Source organism: Vanellus vanellus, assembly GCF_965231255.1.
Source record: "Vanellus vanellus genome assembly, chromosome: 10".
Lineage (NCBI taxonomy): Eukaryota > Metazoa > Chordata > Aves > Charadriiformes > Charadriidae > Vanellus > Vanellus vanellus.
In genome coordinates, this window is record NC_138915.1 from 4,006,834 (window position 1) to 4,024,112 (window position 17,279).

The following is a 17,279-nucleotide window of genomic DNA, read 5'->3' on the forward strand; positions in this document are numbered from 1 at the left end:
CTCCAGTAGCCCAACTCAGAATAGATGGACTGCTACACCACTTGACATTTACTGCAAAATCTAGTAGTGTATATCCTTTCAATTTCATCCAGTTGCAGTCAGATAAATACATTTTTCTTGAGAACTAAACAGTAGATGTGAATATTAAAAAATGGGAACAAGCACAGTTAAAAGAAAAATCACTCCCTCCACTGTTTTCTTCTGCTGATTCAAAAAGCAAGGCAATAATTCCCTTTATAGGGAGGGGACTGGGACAGCAGAATTATTTGTCCCTGTTTCAATTGCAAGCACAGATCTGTAATAATGGGAGTCTCTATAATCAATTAAGCCATGAAATTTTTGATTTCACAGAATATCCAGAGCTTTCTTGTAGGACTTACCAGCTACCCCACCTGGTAACTGTACACACCACCAGTGCAGGCTGTCTGCTGGTGCCAGTGAGTGCAGCAGGAGTAAATTAATGTAACTGACCATTCAAACTAGAAGAAAACATGGTCTCCAAACATTCAGACTCATTTCCCAAAGCTCTAGGTATCCTGTATAAGGAATGGGAGCCCCATGCTGTCTTAATGCTACAAACTGGCTTGGCATTGAAGGCCAAAGAGAACTTTTGCTGTATACCAGGAAGTCAAGCAGCCTCTAATCTTCAAACACTGTATTTTTATGACTCCTTTGCAAGCCTGATTTTTTTTGATGCTGGTACTTCTGACCTGTGTACTCCAGATGAACCCATTTGATGGTCTTTGGTAATTCAAAGGAAGTTTCTAAGGTTCAGCTGAAACTTTGCAGGCAGAGAATAAAGCCTGTGTGAGGCTGGGGAAGTGATCTGTAACCGGAGCTTCATATTTTTCTTAACACTCTTAACACAGTTGAGTCAGCTCCATGGGGAGTTCCACACTGTAAAACAGTTTGGATGCAATCCTAGCAGAACAACTTGATGGGAAGCCCAGCTCTCTGCCTACACTCCTGGTTACTACTGATTTTTCCAGTTCGGATTTCTTTAACAAAAATAAGCCCAGCCTGCTGTTGGGAAGGCACCAAGTAACTGCAGCTCATGGTGGGACTTTCAGGGGAGTAGAGTTGCCCTGCACCTCTCAATAAGCAGATGAGGAGCTATTAGCCAGCAGCGTTTTGCCATTATACACCCATCATCCTTCCTTGTTACAACTCAGATGCTGCAAGAAGAACCGTGAGTCCTGAGGTCTTGCAGATGAATGTCATTTATTAAAATCTTCTCTGTCACAGGGTACTTTTTCTTGCCTGTTTGGATGACATGCACTTGGATTTCTGGTTATTATGTTAACTCTGGCAGGACATCAGGAAACAAAATGAGAAATAGCATAAGAGAGGATTATGTCATCTTTTTCCTCCTGGATGCCTACTGCAGCTTCCGCCCTATAATCCCTGTTACTGAGCACCTTCCAGATGACATTGCTGTCTCATTCGTACCCACTGGTTTCAGTATCAGCCCACAGAAATGTCACACCCCCTGTGATGTTTAGAGGCCTGTTTACATTAACTTCAGCACAGTCAGGTTTCCACCTTGAACCTTGTTTCAAGATGTGCAAATGCTCAGTGATTGCCTTCGGTGCACTGACACTTGCCAATGGCTGAGCTGGAGGAATTCCTCAGAGTCAGCCTTTCTATGCTGGAAAATGCCAAGCTGAGTTTCTTTTTAAGGAATTACTCCCCTGGGAAGAAAATAAATTTGAAAGCTCTTGAAAAGATTCAACATAAACTTTCTTCACTTTTTAGGTTTATATTTTTAGGGATTAATTCAGGTGACTAAACATAGATGTCTGACAACCTTTGAGACCTCCTTGGTTTCTGAGATACCCCTGTGATATATGATTGACAGATACCACATGGGGGCACCAGGAGACCCACTCTGCTCCGGGGAAGCTGTACTCTAGGATATCTCACTTAGTATTTGGTGCCTGTGGCTGGGCTAAATAAATCGTGCTCTAAGATCGAAATGTTTCACTGTTTTTGTTAAACAGCTATATGTAAGACCCTTGAAAAATGTTACTTCTGCGGTGACTGAAGATGATTTTCCCCATGTTTTGGCTTGCCTGGTTAACACCAGGAGCTGTTATTTGCACAATCTCCCTAGCGGCTATTTCACAGTGTCTCATCAAACACTATATTCTTTAGTATTGAGGAGACATAGTCTACCTTCCACACCTCCCCCCCAGTCAGTACTGCTCTGTGTGTATAAAAAATTGGTGCTGGAGCCCTACAAGCCTTTCTGTGGCATCATTTGTGAAAAGTCAAGTACCTTTGAAAAAAACCACACAACTTTTTCTAGCCCTGATTTACAGTTTCCAAACTCCATTAAGCAGGAGAAAAAATAAACTCATTGTAGGTTTAACTATGGCCATGCAGTATCCCCGGAGCACAGGGCATCCTCTCTTCATATTCCCGTACTGCATGACGCAAAAGCGAACTCTCTTGCAAACCATCTGGAAGAAGACACTGACTCTTGACTGTCTGAGAACGAGGAAAGCCTGTGGAAAAATTTTAGGCAATTACATTTTCATAGATATACTGATATATAAATAAATAATAACACATACATTTAGGTCAGACAATTTGTTTTCTGTTGACCAATTATTAATCCACTATGTGCTGCCTTAGTTGATTCCCATTAGGGAATCCAGTCAAGGGAGTCCTCAGTCCACCCCATACATGCTGAGCTGATCTTTTCCACAAAAAAACTGTCTGTATGTGGAACATCTAATTCACATCTGTAAAAAAGACCCAGTTTTCACATCTTGGTGAGGACAATCTGTTGCAGGAGATGAGGTGAGACCAGTTAGCATTTGACAAAAAGGAAATCCCCTTTTTATTGCCTTCTTCTTAACTGGGTTAATAACTTGAGGGGTGGGAAGTGCTTCTTCTGTTAGCTCTCAATGTAAATAACCCCTGGTTTTGAAGATCTGGCATGTCTGAAATCCTGGGGGACACAGAGGTTTGTTAGCATTTGAGTTCCCTTCTGCAGGACACTGTAGATCATGTTTACGTTTCCCACTCTTCCTGGCCTATTTATTTTTTAAGAAAACACAGTTGGGGTTCTCATCTGCTCATGTCTTTAAGTACATAAATCTATGAGACTTGTTTATACATACCTTTCTGAAAGGGATTAGTGGCCAGGACAGAGGACGTGTTTTGTAAAACCATTTTGTCTTCTTTGCTTTTTGCATCTGAAAAGTTGAAGCTCGTTGAAACCACAGAAGAGGTTGATTCAGGCTGGGTGAAAGCCTCCTGGGGCAGATGTCCCCTTACATCATAACATGAGCTGCTTGCTGGCTTTCTGCACCTGCATAAATTGCACTCATCATTCCTACTACTAGGTCTTCACGAAAGGGTTACAGCAAATTTACTGGGTTTTTTGGCCTCATTCTTCCCTCAGTCAGTGTTGACCATTTTCATTGTGCTCACTAGTTGGTGAGAAACAAGGCAAAGGGAAGGGCAGAAAGTCTTTGATAGGACAGAGGAATGGAGATGGGCCCAGCCTGATCTTGACATACACTGTCTCAGCACCTCCTCTAGAGGAGCAAAGTTGTTCTTCTTCTCGCCCTCCCCCTAAAAAATCTCATTTCTGCTCTGAAGAAAATGTGGAGATATCAGCTCTTCCCTTGCTGTTGGTGTTTTCTGCAGCTCTTTGGAGACAAAGCAGTAAGCTGCCCTTGGGTGTTTCACACCTGGTGTCCATAGGCAGCGAGAGTAGACAGGGACATAACCATGGTTGCTGTCTGTTTCCTTAGAGTGCCGGGTGATGAAAGGGAGTCCTGCGACCGCCACGGGCAGTAAGTCATCTCCCACCCCCCAGAAGAGCTCAGCAAAGAGTCCAGCCCCCATGCGCCGGAGCAAGTCTCCAGCCGATTCAGGTAACCATCAAGATGGTGAGTGATTGTTTTCTGGTGTCTGATTATTAACTGTGCTTAAGAAGAATACACACGCTGTGTGGTTTTGGATACACTGACTTTGGGTGTTTGCATATGAAACTTTGGCATTTTTTAAAAACAAGAACCTTGTACTAGTGTAGAGGGGTGCTTAATAAATATTGGAGAGGAATTCTCTGGTCGGTTAATTGCAGTTGTGGCTTTAGGTCATACCACCCACAGTCTCACAGCCTCCTTCCCTAGCAAAATTTTAAAAGAAGTTTCCAGGCAGGAAATCAAGGCCCACAGTGCTCCCATGTGTTCCCTATAGATACAGACTGATTTAGAATAACCTCCTGCGCGATGCAAATGTTAATTATTGTACAGGTCGGAAGGGTCCCCTCCTAATCATTATTTAAAGAAGACCAGTGACTTTGCAATTGGAGAACTGGTGGTGGGTTCATTGATGTGATACTGAAACATTTGTTCAGTAATAGAAGAGAAGGAAAATGGGAATCCTGATTCGCTGCAGCAGCTTGCACCATTTGAAATGCCTCCCTCCCTCTTCAGTAGCAACTGGATGGGCGGTGTAGCACACCTGGAGAACTGCAGAGCCTATAAGTTAAAGGCTGGGCTGAATATCATACTTCTGGTAATTGATAATTTTTAGAATCATGATGGAGAGGGTGTATCTCTAGGTGTGTCATCTGTCTGCCTGTTTTTTTTTCCAAAAGAGAACCAGGCATGGCCTTTCACTAAAATGGCCAAATCCCCAAATAAGCACTTCAGGATTCCAGGAGAGTTTCATAGCTTAAATTCAAGTGACCACAGTATTAACAAGTGATACAAAACAGAAATTGCTTTTCCCCTTCGCAGTAACTCATTGCATATTGCATGCAAACACCACACAACACTTGACCATCAGTAGATATTGGATTACTGGATATAAAATTCTCCTGACAGTATTCAGAAAGATTTTCCCCAGGAAGCAGTTAATTTGCTTGGGGTGTCCTGATGTTCTTCAGCTACTTAAAGAGACAATGTGAAATTGGTTGGCACATGCCAAGACTCTATTATTTTAAAAAAGTTATTTCTCTGTAAGGTGATTCTGCATTCACAGAGTTTTCCTTCAGGATTCCAGTGTTGGCTGTTCTTAAACTCAGGCTTGCTATAATCTAAAACATTTTTACAATCTCAAATCCATGGTAAAGTTGCATAATTACTTTGAAGGCATGACGGAAAATATGTTGTTGATTTAAAAAAAAACAACCAATAACTCCCATTCGATGACCTGGGAGTCAGCTCATGCATGAGTTGTGAAACAGCATTTAAACGTTCTCCATAAGCATCAGGTGCTAATTACCATCAGAACTAGACTTTATTACATGAACATATAGTCTAATGGGAAATGGCAACTATTGTGTTCCTGATTTTAACTGATTGAATGACTCACAGGAACAAAATGGTGACTCATCTGATGAAGTTTAATGAACACAGTTAGTAGAGCCTTTCAGGAGGAGATTAAAATAACCAGAAATGCTGAACAATAGCCAGCTCCTGGAGTTAAGGCCAGTAATGAAGAACAAATCAGGTTTCTTTAATCCATCTAGACAAGAGTCTTTCGTACTCTCCTGTGATTTCAATACAGAAAAAAATGGCAGCTTGTCCTGCCTAATGAGAATAAAAAATGACTGAACTCTCTCAGCGCTAGAAAGGTAATCACAGACAGTTGTTTTCTCAGGACAGAGAGAAAAAAAAGAATACCATCTTGTGTTCTTGTCCCTTGAATTTGTAATAAAGAAAGTGGGTCAACACATTACTTAAGAGTCAATATTTACATAAACAATCAACAGGTTTACCTGGATTTTGAAGTTATCACATTAAAAAGGCAAGGAATGCTGAATGAAGCCTGATTAATAAAAGATGATCTGACTGATTTTTTTTTTCCCCAGCATTCTCATCTATTTCATTTGTGAAAGGATTTTAAAGCAGTTTTATTTCAAGTATATTAAATATTTTTGCTATGTGCTTGATCTCCTACTCATTTGTACCTTCTGTCTTTGCTGTCTTTCACTTTGCTATGGTTGTCGTATCAGAACTCAGAGTTTTCTTGATTCTGTGTTATTAGTTTCTGTTCTTTTCAGTTCTTTTTCATGTAGGTTTGTGTATCGTTTTTTCCACCATAGTCTCTAAGGCCATTGTGACATATATGGGCACTGATGTAAATGTAGAGTCTGAAGTAAATCTCCATGCTGCTTGAGTGAAAGCAGCCTGAACCCTCCTCGTTACAAGCACACTACAGTTACAGAGAAGGATGTTATTTTTTTTTCATTTCTCATCCTAATTATTCCATTTCCCTGTTAAAGCATATAGGAAAATGGTACATTATTTATCAGCAGCAAAAATGAGAATGCAGTGGATTTACATGTGGACAGTGGTCTGCATGCATTGCCCACAAAGCAGATTGTGCATGTACAGCTGTGCCTCACTCCTTGGCAAGAGCTTCGATGCTGCCAGCAGATAGCGGACAAAAATAATGTCACTGTTATAGCACAGAGAGAACCAAAAAAACTGCTTCAGCAGAGCTTGCTAGTGCTAATTCTGAGGTTGTAACGTTGACAGCATGCAAACATTGCATCCGGCTTTCTCTACCATTCACTGTAGGAACGCTTCTGATCTTACTGTGTCAATATAAATAAAACACTTCTCATTCAAAGCTGTAGAAATGCTTTGTGCCCAAGCAGCAGCTATCCTCCACACAGGCTGGGGTATTCAGGAACTTCTGTTTTATTCCAGTCTCCTCCACTGACTCACTCCGTGGCTTTGAGTGCATCACTTAAGCTGTTCATGCCTTCTTTCCCAATGGATTGTCCAAGACAGTGATAACCAATCTGTATACAGAGCTCTGTAATCTCCCCATGGAATCATGCACAGGAGAGAGCTTTGAGGCTCTTTATTTGGGGCTTTTTGTGTATTTTGAAAGCATTTGGAGAACAATATTGCTAAAACCAAAGCTATTATCTCACAGATTGCCAGAGACAAAAGAGACCTCCAGCAGTAGTGTGGCTGCAGCATGTGCTCCATCCAGACCTTCCAACAGAAGCAAGCCACGCTCTAGCCAGGTCACTGTCTACAGTCCAGTGCATCAGAGGCTGCTCCATCAACCTGCACACTCTCTAACACATTCAATCCTGCTTCAGTAAACTGTCAGGTTATGCAGGTGAATGAATACAGCTGTGCAGCTGGATGCTGTGTTAGCCATTGTCACAGACTGTAGATCCCTGTCTAAGTTGATTTGTCAGCCTGGAAGCTTTCTATGTAGGGATATGCCTTCTGTGCCAGGTGATCTCCATTCATCTTTGATATCCGTTGCTCCTTCTGGTTTTGGCTATGGATTTAGTGATCTACTTCTCAATGGGAAATATAAATCCAGGTATAACTAGATTTCTGGGAGAGCCACAGAGAGAGCATACCGCTGGCTGGAGTCCAGTTTCCCCTGGGGCCACTGGGGCCACCTCTGAGTCAGAACAACAGCAGAATACAGGAGGAAATATATGTAGCAAGTCCGTAAATCCAGCACTGAAATGGAAGCAGCTTCTAAGTTACTGTAGCTTCTAAGCTCCTATCACCAGCGATATGTGAACTGTAATGTATTCCTTGCCTGTCTTGTTACAGCGGTCCTGGTAGTGAGGTGCCTAAGTAAGCGATCAGCTCCCATTCCAAAATAACAAGGATTAACATGGAGCAACAAAGAACACATAAACAAAATATTCTGTTAAAAAATGTCAGGACAAAAGGCTGTGCACAGAAGTACAACTGCACAGAGAGTGCCAGCTCCCAGCTGCAGTGATTCAAGTTCACTGGTTGAATTGCTACCTTCTGCCGGAGGTAATTTGCCTCCTGCCTAGATGTGTCATGGCCTCACTGTGAAAAGCTCAATTCCCTCAAGGCAGCCAGAGCCCTTCAGCTCCAAGGATATTCAAAAAATGAGGTAGCTAATCCACAGAAACATGTGAAACACTGTTTTCTTGCCATGGTACCTTTATCTCTTTATTTACCATACAGTCATTTCAATGAATGAATGAATGAAAATTCAATGAATGAATGAAAATTCAATGAATGAACGAAGGAGTGTCTTGCTATAAGCAGATGGTAACAGACTACTGTCCTTATATTCCCAAGGGGAATCCTTTCTTCCTTCTCGCATTAAGCCCCAACCCATATATATACCTTCTCAGCAATGCCAGTGTATTTCTGTTTTAATCCAGCTATTCCTCCAGATGCTGTGCTGATCATTCCATCATGGGGCTGTTTTCACCTCTTGGTTCAATTTGACTGGAAGGCCCTGGCTGCTTTGCCAGCAGTTCCCACTGGGCTTCCAATATATCTTTTAGTTTCCTATCTCTTTGGTGCTGGAGCTGTGATGCAGTCTTTCATCTATATCCTCCACCTAACTCCCCCAACACGTTGCTTCCAGCAAGGCAGAGTTAGCAAAATACAGCAGAATTTTACTTCTCCCTCTACAAAAATGTATCCAAGTGCCTTGCTCTTCTCTGTCTCCCAAATGTTAGCTTGTAGAGCTGAACTAGTTTCTCATATATCAGGTGTGAATTGAGACTGGAAGGTATTGGTGTCTTTATCTGGCCTTAGCTGAGCTCCGGTTGTTGTGTTTTAGTATGGATTGAACATGTTAAGAAAGATATAAGCAAGCTACAGAAAATCCAGAAGAAATTTCCTCGGGTTCAGAGAGGTTGAAGGAAATGGACTGCTTGAGCTTAGAAAAAGGGAAGATTGAGAAGGGACAATTTAACACTCTTCAAATGCCTATGAAGTATTAAAAAGAGGATAAGGATCAATTTTCCTGCGTGTTTATCAGGGTTTATGAGGTTTATCAGGTTAAAATAAAGGATATTCCTTTAATCTTTAATAAGGGATATATAGATCAGATATTAGGAACACTTCTCAATTATAAGCATCTTAATCACTGAAGCAGGTGTCCTAGGGAGCCTGTGAGTCCCTGTCAGACTTGGTGCTTTTAAAAAATAAGATCTCTGTTGGGGATGACCCAAATACATCTGATCCCAATTTAGAGCACAGAATTGGAGTTACAAAGCTTCTATGGTTATTTCTAGCCTCTATTTTTCTTTCCATGAAGTCAGCTTTGCTAAATGACATAGCTTAGAACAATAAAATCTAGACTAAACTACACCCGCAGTATACCCTCCAATTCCTTCCCCTACCATGACTGGAAAACTGGGCATAAGGAGATAAGTCTCTGTGCCGCTGCAATGGTCCATGAGGTTTAAATGGGGTAGGGTCAGCATGAAGTTTGGCAAAATTTCTTTAACAGACTGCTCCAATAAGAAGTCAAACCAAACAAAAGACAGAGCTAAATCTCAGAGGAGAAAATAATGTTGTCATTTGCCATTACTTCTTTGTTATAAAAATATGAATTTATCCTACAGTAGCTCACATAACAAACAAGGGTTCAGTTGTATAAATACATGAGCTGTGATAGGAAGGTTTATAATTTTTATAACCAGCATGATCTTAGTCCTTTGTAGTACAGAGCCACAGGTGCCTGAACTGCAATTTGAAAATGTCTTTCCCCTGCTTGGCTTTGTTTTGGCGCAGGGAGCCTACGAGCAGGGCTCTGAGGCACTGCTGCAGGACTTCAGTTTCTCAGTCCTCTAATGGAAGGGTTTGGATAGAGGGACAAAAGCATATTCACAAGGCAGCAGCAATTATCAAAACAGATACAGAACGTCAGTCTGTCCTGACTGCAGATCTGGCTCCCCAGGGTCATTATATATGAATGTGTTAAAAAGGCAGCAGATGTCTTTTGGATTGCACGCAAGATAGAGCAGCTTGTTATCCCACTTGCGCTTTACTTACGTTCTGCTAGCTGACAATCCACAGTACGCATCCAGCGGAGGGATCACCCTCACAAAACATGATGAGAACAGGGTGCCAACACTGCAGAGCTGAGTGCTTGGAAGTTAGGAGGTCCCTGAGCGAAGGATGCCTGTGCAATCTGAATTCTTCCACACGTGAACAAATGCTACAATGGAGTCTTTCTTTTTGCCACAGGCTCCTCTGTCCCGGAGGGCAGGATGGCTTGTGCTCTCTCAATGAGCTGCTATTTCTATATCTGCTTTATGCTCTTCTTGTTCTGTTGTTGCCTCTTTTTATTTTCTTGGTGACTCTTCAAACCCTGACCTGGAGACAACTATCCATGTATTTCATGGTACTATCTCTCACTCTTGTGATGTACAAGCATGTGCTCCTCAAACTAGGAACTCATCTGCAGAACCCTGGTAACCCCAGTGGAGCAAAGAGTATTAACCTTATTTTTCAATTTGATAGAAAAAGAGATATATCCACACATTCTGAGCACTCACTGTGATCCTTGGGCCCTGCTTTTTCCAGTTCTGTTCATTGATAGAAATGTGAGTTCAAAGGATGGACCTCACTAAACTCATTTACAAGTCTCGGTGCTTATCATTGCTCGAAATTCAGATCCAGAGTCCCAGTCATCCAAGCAAACCAGAGCAACACTCAAGGAACAATTACATATGAGAAGTTGGGCTAAAATATCTGTGGGAGAAGCAGGCAGAGAATTCACTTTACCTGGATCTCTCATAGCCATCTCAAACAAAAGATGATGCCATATTCGCCATCCTCCCCCTCATTGGCTGGACAAGCTGAATTTATCTCCCGAGTACAAAGCGTCTTGTGCACTGAAGGAGGTAAAGATCCTATGAAACAAGGCAGTGCGCATGTTCATGCAATTAAAGGATGTGTCATCTGCACAAAGGGGCTTTAAAGTAAATTGAGGTTGCAAAGTGAATAAAATGACATAAATAAGACATAATACACAAACAATAACGCGGTGGAAAAAACCCAAATGAGTTCAAATGAGATCCGGTTATAAAGAATGGTTTCCAATATCTGAGCTTATGTGAGATCCTTGGCTACCATAAGTCATCGGCAGATTTTAGTGGAGCAGCAGCGTTATACACCACCTGGGATCTGCTCTTTGCCTCTTGTTATTTTCTTGCATTTGAGTTCAAAAGAAATGCATGCTAGTTTGATTACGAACACTATTCTTCATTAGCAGACATAGAGAAAATTAAACTGGGCTTCTTAATTGTTGCTTCTGCTGCAAAATTCTTGGTGAGTATTTGTAATGATATACATCGGTCTCATTGGATTTCTGATTTGGATGTCACATCTGTTTTTTCGTCGGTGCTCATAAAATATTAACATCCCTGCTGTAGCACTTAAAAGTCTCATTGTATTAGGGAATTTCTGTCCTTCCATGCAGCAATTACATCTATTTGCTGTACACCGACTGTTAGCCATTCTTCCAGTTTTCTTGTTTGTGGAAGGGAAATTTGGGTTCTTTGTAGAGTTGTTAAGTGACATTCTTCATCTTAGGAAGGATCACTTCCTGCCTCGGGATCAGTGACAATTGGAAATAAAGAAAGAAAGAGGCATTTTAGAAATTAGAGGTGGATTCTAGCTAATGCAGATTATATTAGTACTATTGTACTCCACATTTTCTTTAATAGAAAATTCAAAGTCACTCGGTACAAAAAAAAACATAAAAGAGATCCAAGTTCTTTTTTTCCTGAATTGCCTTCATATATATATGGCATATAGTTAGTGAACTCTACTTTTTCTCCCACCAGCCTCGAGGGCAGCTCACTTTGTAGAACTGGAGCAAAGCGAAGAGTGGCATGTCGCAGTGCAGGGACCGGTGTGTAACAGTTTCTGGGTTTCCATAAATAGTTTTTTCCCCCCACCAATAAAGAATGGTCTGAGTGGAATGGGGAGGTGAAGGGTCACTCTGTTCCCCGATTATCTATAAATCATTATTTCTACCACCTTTTAAGAAATACCTATTTCCTCAGTGAGGTAATGGGAAAAAAGCTTCCTATGATGAATAGCCTCCTCTTCCCAATAGTGCCTTCTACACAGAAATGATGGATATGAAGACAGAGGGCCCACATCACCATGAATCTGAGTCTGAGCTGCTTTAACATGCCGGCAGCTCCTCCTTTGGCATGTGCATTGGAGCACATTTCTTTACGCTTACTTGAATTCACGTGTATGACTCCTGCATTTGGGCCAGTGATACCACAAGCCTTAACTGCCCCCCTCTTTTCACAAGAAGATAACAAGGAAGAGGAATGACGCTTAGACATTAAAGCAAGAGTTTTTCTCTTAAAAATATGGCAGTCACACACCTTCTCCTTACTGTATGATAATTTATACTTCTTAGGTCTCCTCCAGACACTCAACTGCTTGCTTAATTTTAAGTAACTGATTTGCATATTACAGAATTACACAGCTATTATTACAGAATCACAGCTAATATTCAGCTATTACAATTGAAAGCATACGTCCCATATGCTGAAATCATTCGTCCTCCTGTGCGCATGCTTTTACAGTTAGAGTAACGGTATACAGTGATATTGGGCGCTTAGAGAGCAGGACAAGAAGCCCGGATCATTATATGCTTGCCTTTTTCTCTCTGTGAGAAACATCAACACAATTAAAAATGTTTTCTTTAAAAGGGGTAGGGATTTGTGTAGTTATCTGGAGGGCTGGCAACACTATAGCCGTTTAAGGAAATGACAATCAAAATATTTGGGGTTTAGTTTTGTGGCTTGTGCTGAATATGTTAACATCTGGAGCAGGTTTTGGAAATGTCATTTTCTGTAGACTTGATTGGGATATGTAGTTTAAAGCTCATAAGGCCTCCAGCTTGCTGCTGCTTGGATTGCAAAAAGAAAAGACCAGAAAAGATAATATACTTGGACACAGCCAGCATGAGTGTGAACTTCCTTCTCTCAAGTAATGCTTGTGCTTGTGCTTGTGCTATGTGTTTACACCCCCTGGTAACAAGAGGGTCTGTATCCCTGGAGTTGATACACAACCTACGAATGACCAAGTTCTCTACGCGTAAGTATGTCCGTATGAAATACATACTGTGACACCTGGCAATTATCAAAGACATTAGCTTGCTTCAGAAACATCAGTGGTAGGAAAACATTAATTCATCCTTATTCCATTTTGTTTCCCTTCATTTTTTTCCTGCATATTATGCTATTTACTTTGATTTCTTTCTAGTCCATAAATGCATAACAGCTTGCCCTGACATAGCCCTGGGGGCCTTCACTTGAGCTAAAAGCCATGTCTGTGAAGGCCTCAACAAACAACCCTTCCAAAAGCCATTTGGTTTAAATGAATCATATTTTTTTTTAATGGAGAATAACTACATTTTCTTCAAAGCAACACGAACGCACAAAGCAACCCAAAAGGCCAGGTTTTGATCTTTGCAAGAGGAGCATCGCTCGATGTGATATTTCTGTTCCTCCCCCTGATGGATGATGTTCATTTCTCTGGCGCAGGCAGTGGAGGAACAGCAGAGCCAGCTCTGGCCTCTCCCCAGGGAAGCGAACAGGGACAGGTCACCCTCCACTTACACCAGGGTTTCAGAAGGGCTCTTTTGGTCATTTAATCCCAGCCACAGCTAACTACATCTAGGGCATTCCAGGCAGCTGTTTGTCTAATTTGTAATGTGCATATTTGACACCTAACATTTCTTGTGTAGGATCCAGGGTATCTGCAGCCTCTGGTTTCCATTCATGCTCTTAAATGCCATGTGGTTTCAATTGTGTTAAACTGTTTGAGAACATAGAAATTGTCTTTCTGTTTTTCTGGTGATGTGTATCTTGGATCAATTTGGTAAGTATTTGTTCTGTAAAATATTGCTCCTTCATTATATTTTGTATTTCACTGTATTTCACAGTCTATTATCCTAAGCAGCTGAAAGCCTTAGGTTGGGTGAATAGCCACGTTGTTCGCTTGGTTTTTTTCTACTGCCTAACATGAATAAACTATAGCATTTCTGTGTTCAATGTCTGAATACCTTCCATCTCCCCAAAGGAGAAAGAAGATCTTCCTCTTGCTTGTCTGACTGATGGCTTCTGTCTTGTTTTCTGACAGCAAATGGGACCTCAAGCAGTCAGCTGTCTACACCCAAATCAAAGCAGTCCCCGATCTCCACACCAACCAGCCCAGGGAGCCTCCGTAAGCACAAGGTATTACGTTTCTTATACCTTACTACATCTATTTCTTTCTTAGTCTACTCAGATTTGGATGATGTTTAAGTCACGGCCATATTCTCTGGCAGCACAACTCCTTATGGTGAAACAGTGGAGAATTTGGCCCATTATCTAAAAGGGTTGTCACTTTGGGCTCTAGCAAGATGGTGAACAACAAATCATTGGCCTGTTTCTTCCACTGGAGTTATTAATGTGTGCTGCACATCATTCCTATGGATCAGAAGAGATAACTTAACCCTGAGCTTGTATCACTATTTGAAAAAGTTGATGGATATGATCTTCGTATAAAATCTCCTCTCTTGAAACACCTTAAGTGTTGGCAAATCTGGTCCATTAAACAGCAGAAGAAATACAAATGTTACTGAAGCTCTAAGACATCACTTCAGTGAGGCTTCTCAAGGATTTTTTTTTTTTTTATTTAAGGCCATGCTCTGGTTTACAGAAAATAAGTGACTTTTTACAGCTGGTGTAGTAATTGTGTTCAGGTACAGTAGATGTCTTTCCTGGTAATAAACAGGGTAGCATGGTATCCTAGTAGAGATCAGTAAACCTGTGCTGGCCCATAGATAATTCATGTATTGATTTATTTAAAAGGTATAGCAGCAGTCACAGCTTTTATGTTCCTGTTATTCAGTGCCATTCTGCGCTGAGTCCAGATTGTCATTTCCATGGGCTTTCTCATTTCTGGAGTAGCCACAGTGTTGCTTCCAACAGTCTTTACTTGATACAGAAATTGGAACTTGGACATAAATTTAAGTGTGAGAGGAGGTCAGTGGGATTTCTTTTTAGTAAACAGAATGTACCTCTCAGCTCGGATATAACTTTGAAAGCATTGACTTGAAATTCTGGGAGAGTAATTAAAAAATTCTGATAGTGGTGATGTTTTGCAGTCAGCCAGCCACATGTAATCCAGTGTGGTCTCGATTGCATGGGTTGAACTCCTTTTGTTTGAGGATTATGTTTTTTCTCGAAGTGAGGAGCAGCAGCTGGACTACAGTTGTCATGGTGGTGGAACAAAGCACAGAGAAGTCAATGGGAAGAATCTCCAAAAGTCCAATGGGCTTTGGATTACTCCGCTAACATATAAGATTTTGGATCTTTGGACATGGGGTTGGATGGTGCTGGGGGAGCCTGGGGTGGACTTTGGCTTCTCAAAAATCGGATCTTTGAGATATCCCCAACATATGGAGAAGCTGTAGTTACTCAGCTTTATTTGACTTTCTTTAGCAAAGGCGTAGCTGAATCCACATGAAATCTATGTTTTCCTCAGGACTTAACTCTCATCTCAGCTGCTGAGTCTAAGTCTGAGGAAACGCACCAATTTTAACACAATGGGTCCAGATTTATTATTAATTTATAATTGAGAGCAGCATCTGGCCCATAGTATGAATTCAAGACGTGGCTTGTGTGTATTTCAACAAAAGTAATGCTGTAAACTGGATTCTTTGCTTCAGCCATCAAGGATGTAAATTCCTTCACACACACTACCTCATTTTGGACTTTGGAGATGAGTATTTTCTTCCTGGTAAAGACAAGTAAAACTCACCTTCTTTAATGTTTTATGTATGTTTTCAGCTGACTGATTTGCGACCTTTCCAGTGAAGCCCTGAGAACCTTTGTAATAGATGGTGACTGCTGAGGGCAAAGCCAATCCATCTATGAGCTTGTCCACTAACTTGAGCCAATCAGCAAACACGAATGTAGCATTTTAGGTTACCAGAATAATCATGCATCTTTGTCTTCCTCTCAGGAGCAATTTCCTGCTTATGATGAAATCACTTTTTTTTTTCCCTAAAGCTCAAATGATAAATGCTCAGGTTGAGTTCACCACAAAGTCATAGCTCCCCTCTTCTTATGTCAAGATTGTTGTGAATTTCTTTCCTGTGTATTTGGGCTTTTCTTCATTTTGCTCACAGTTATTACCCGTGCGTGGGTCAGAGTTCAAAAAGGTCCAAGGAGAGCTTTAGCCCTTGAGCAGGTTTGTGTACCCAGTTCCATGCAGAACTTTAAGGAAGTGGAATAAGATGGTTACTCCGGAAAGTGACCCTGAGAAAGCTTTACATTCAGCATTTGATCCAAAATAGCAAACTTGGGATTATTTTCTTAACCCTTCTAATAGATCAGAAATGACTTAAAGAATAACTCAGGGAACATGTGATTTTCCTTGAGATTTGTCCTAAGGGTAGCTGTCACATCAAGGTAAGGCTCTTTATTGTGGACTTAGGTTCAAAGAGACCTATTTAAGGAAAGGTCCTGCTCTTTCATGCATGTGCTATAATTGATCCACACATTGATCCAGAAACAATAAAAAATACTTCTCAAACTTATCATTGAATAGTCACCTTTCTTCTGGTACCAAGATTCTCTTGCTCCACTGTGCAAGTACCCTGCCTTGATTTTAGCCTTGAACTACCTGGACAACTGGTCAGCCTGTCCAGTAACCAGTGCACGAGTCTTCCACCCTGTCCCTACGAACTGCACAGAACTGGACCATTTGACTGCTTCCTTATGCATGGCCACAGGTGGAAACTGATTGTGTGAGTTAACATTTTCTTCTTTCTTCCTACAGGACTTGTATCTGCCTCTGTCTTTGGATGACTCTGATTCCCTTGGAGATTCCATGTAAAGCGACACAAAGCTAAATGTCCATACTGCAAGCTATGTTTAAGATACAGTAGAGTACTTCTGCCAAAATAAGCAGATAGGTGACTGGTGCTTTCAAATCAGACAACGGACACACAGTTATATGTCATTTTTTTTGTGATTTATCCTCTGTGCCACAAATCACCACCTACCAGTCTATAGAGATAGAGGGATACCATTCTTCTAAGTTACAGGGATGCAAAACGGACATTGCGAGCAATTTGGGGCCAACATGCCAATGATCCTGTGCATTTCCCATTTTCTTCTATTATTTCTTCCTCTGCTGCAACTATGTAATTTTCCTAGTAAAGTAGCTCCCCCAAAAGTGTGCAAATGGATCGCTTGCTGACTAATTTGCCAGCTCAAGTAGAGCAAATGATATTCTCCACCTGTCCAAACTGCCAATGTTTGCCAGCTCACCTGTTCCTCATTTGCAGCCCTGATTTTAGCACCTGCATACTAACTAGTATTGGTTTTATTGTTGGAGGGCAGGAAGAGAAATGACTTCCTACTTTGGTGCTTAATATGCCAGCAGAAGTTTGGATGAGATTAGGAATGATCGCATAAGATGCTAAGTAAGGTTAGTACAATAGGGATTCAAATACTGGGATTATTT

At 41.2% G+C, this 17,279-nt stretch overlaps 1 protein-coding gene across 1 annotated transcript in view; it reads left to right on the plus strand.

Moving 5' to 3' along the window:
- Positions 1 to 16,682, plus strand: part of DCX (doublecortin) — a 75,996-nt gene extending 59,314 nt beyond the window's left edge. The window contains exons 5-7 of the mRNA XM_082488273.1: positions 3,768 to 3,905; positions 13,902 to 13,996; positions 16,590 to 16,682. Coding sequence (XP_082344399.1) covers positions 3,768 to 3,905; positions 13,902 to 13,996; positions 16,590 to 16,646 — 290 coding nt within the window. The 3' untranslated portion in view covers positions 16,647 to 16,682. The remainder of the gene's footprint in view (positions 1 to 3,767; positions 3,906 to 13,901; positions 13,997 to 16,589) is intronic.
- Positions 16,683 to 17,279: the final 597 nt, after the last annotated feature.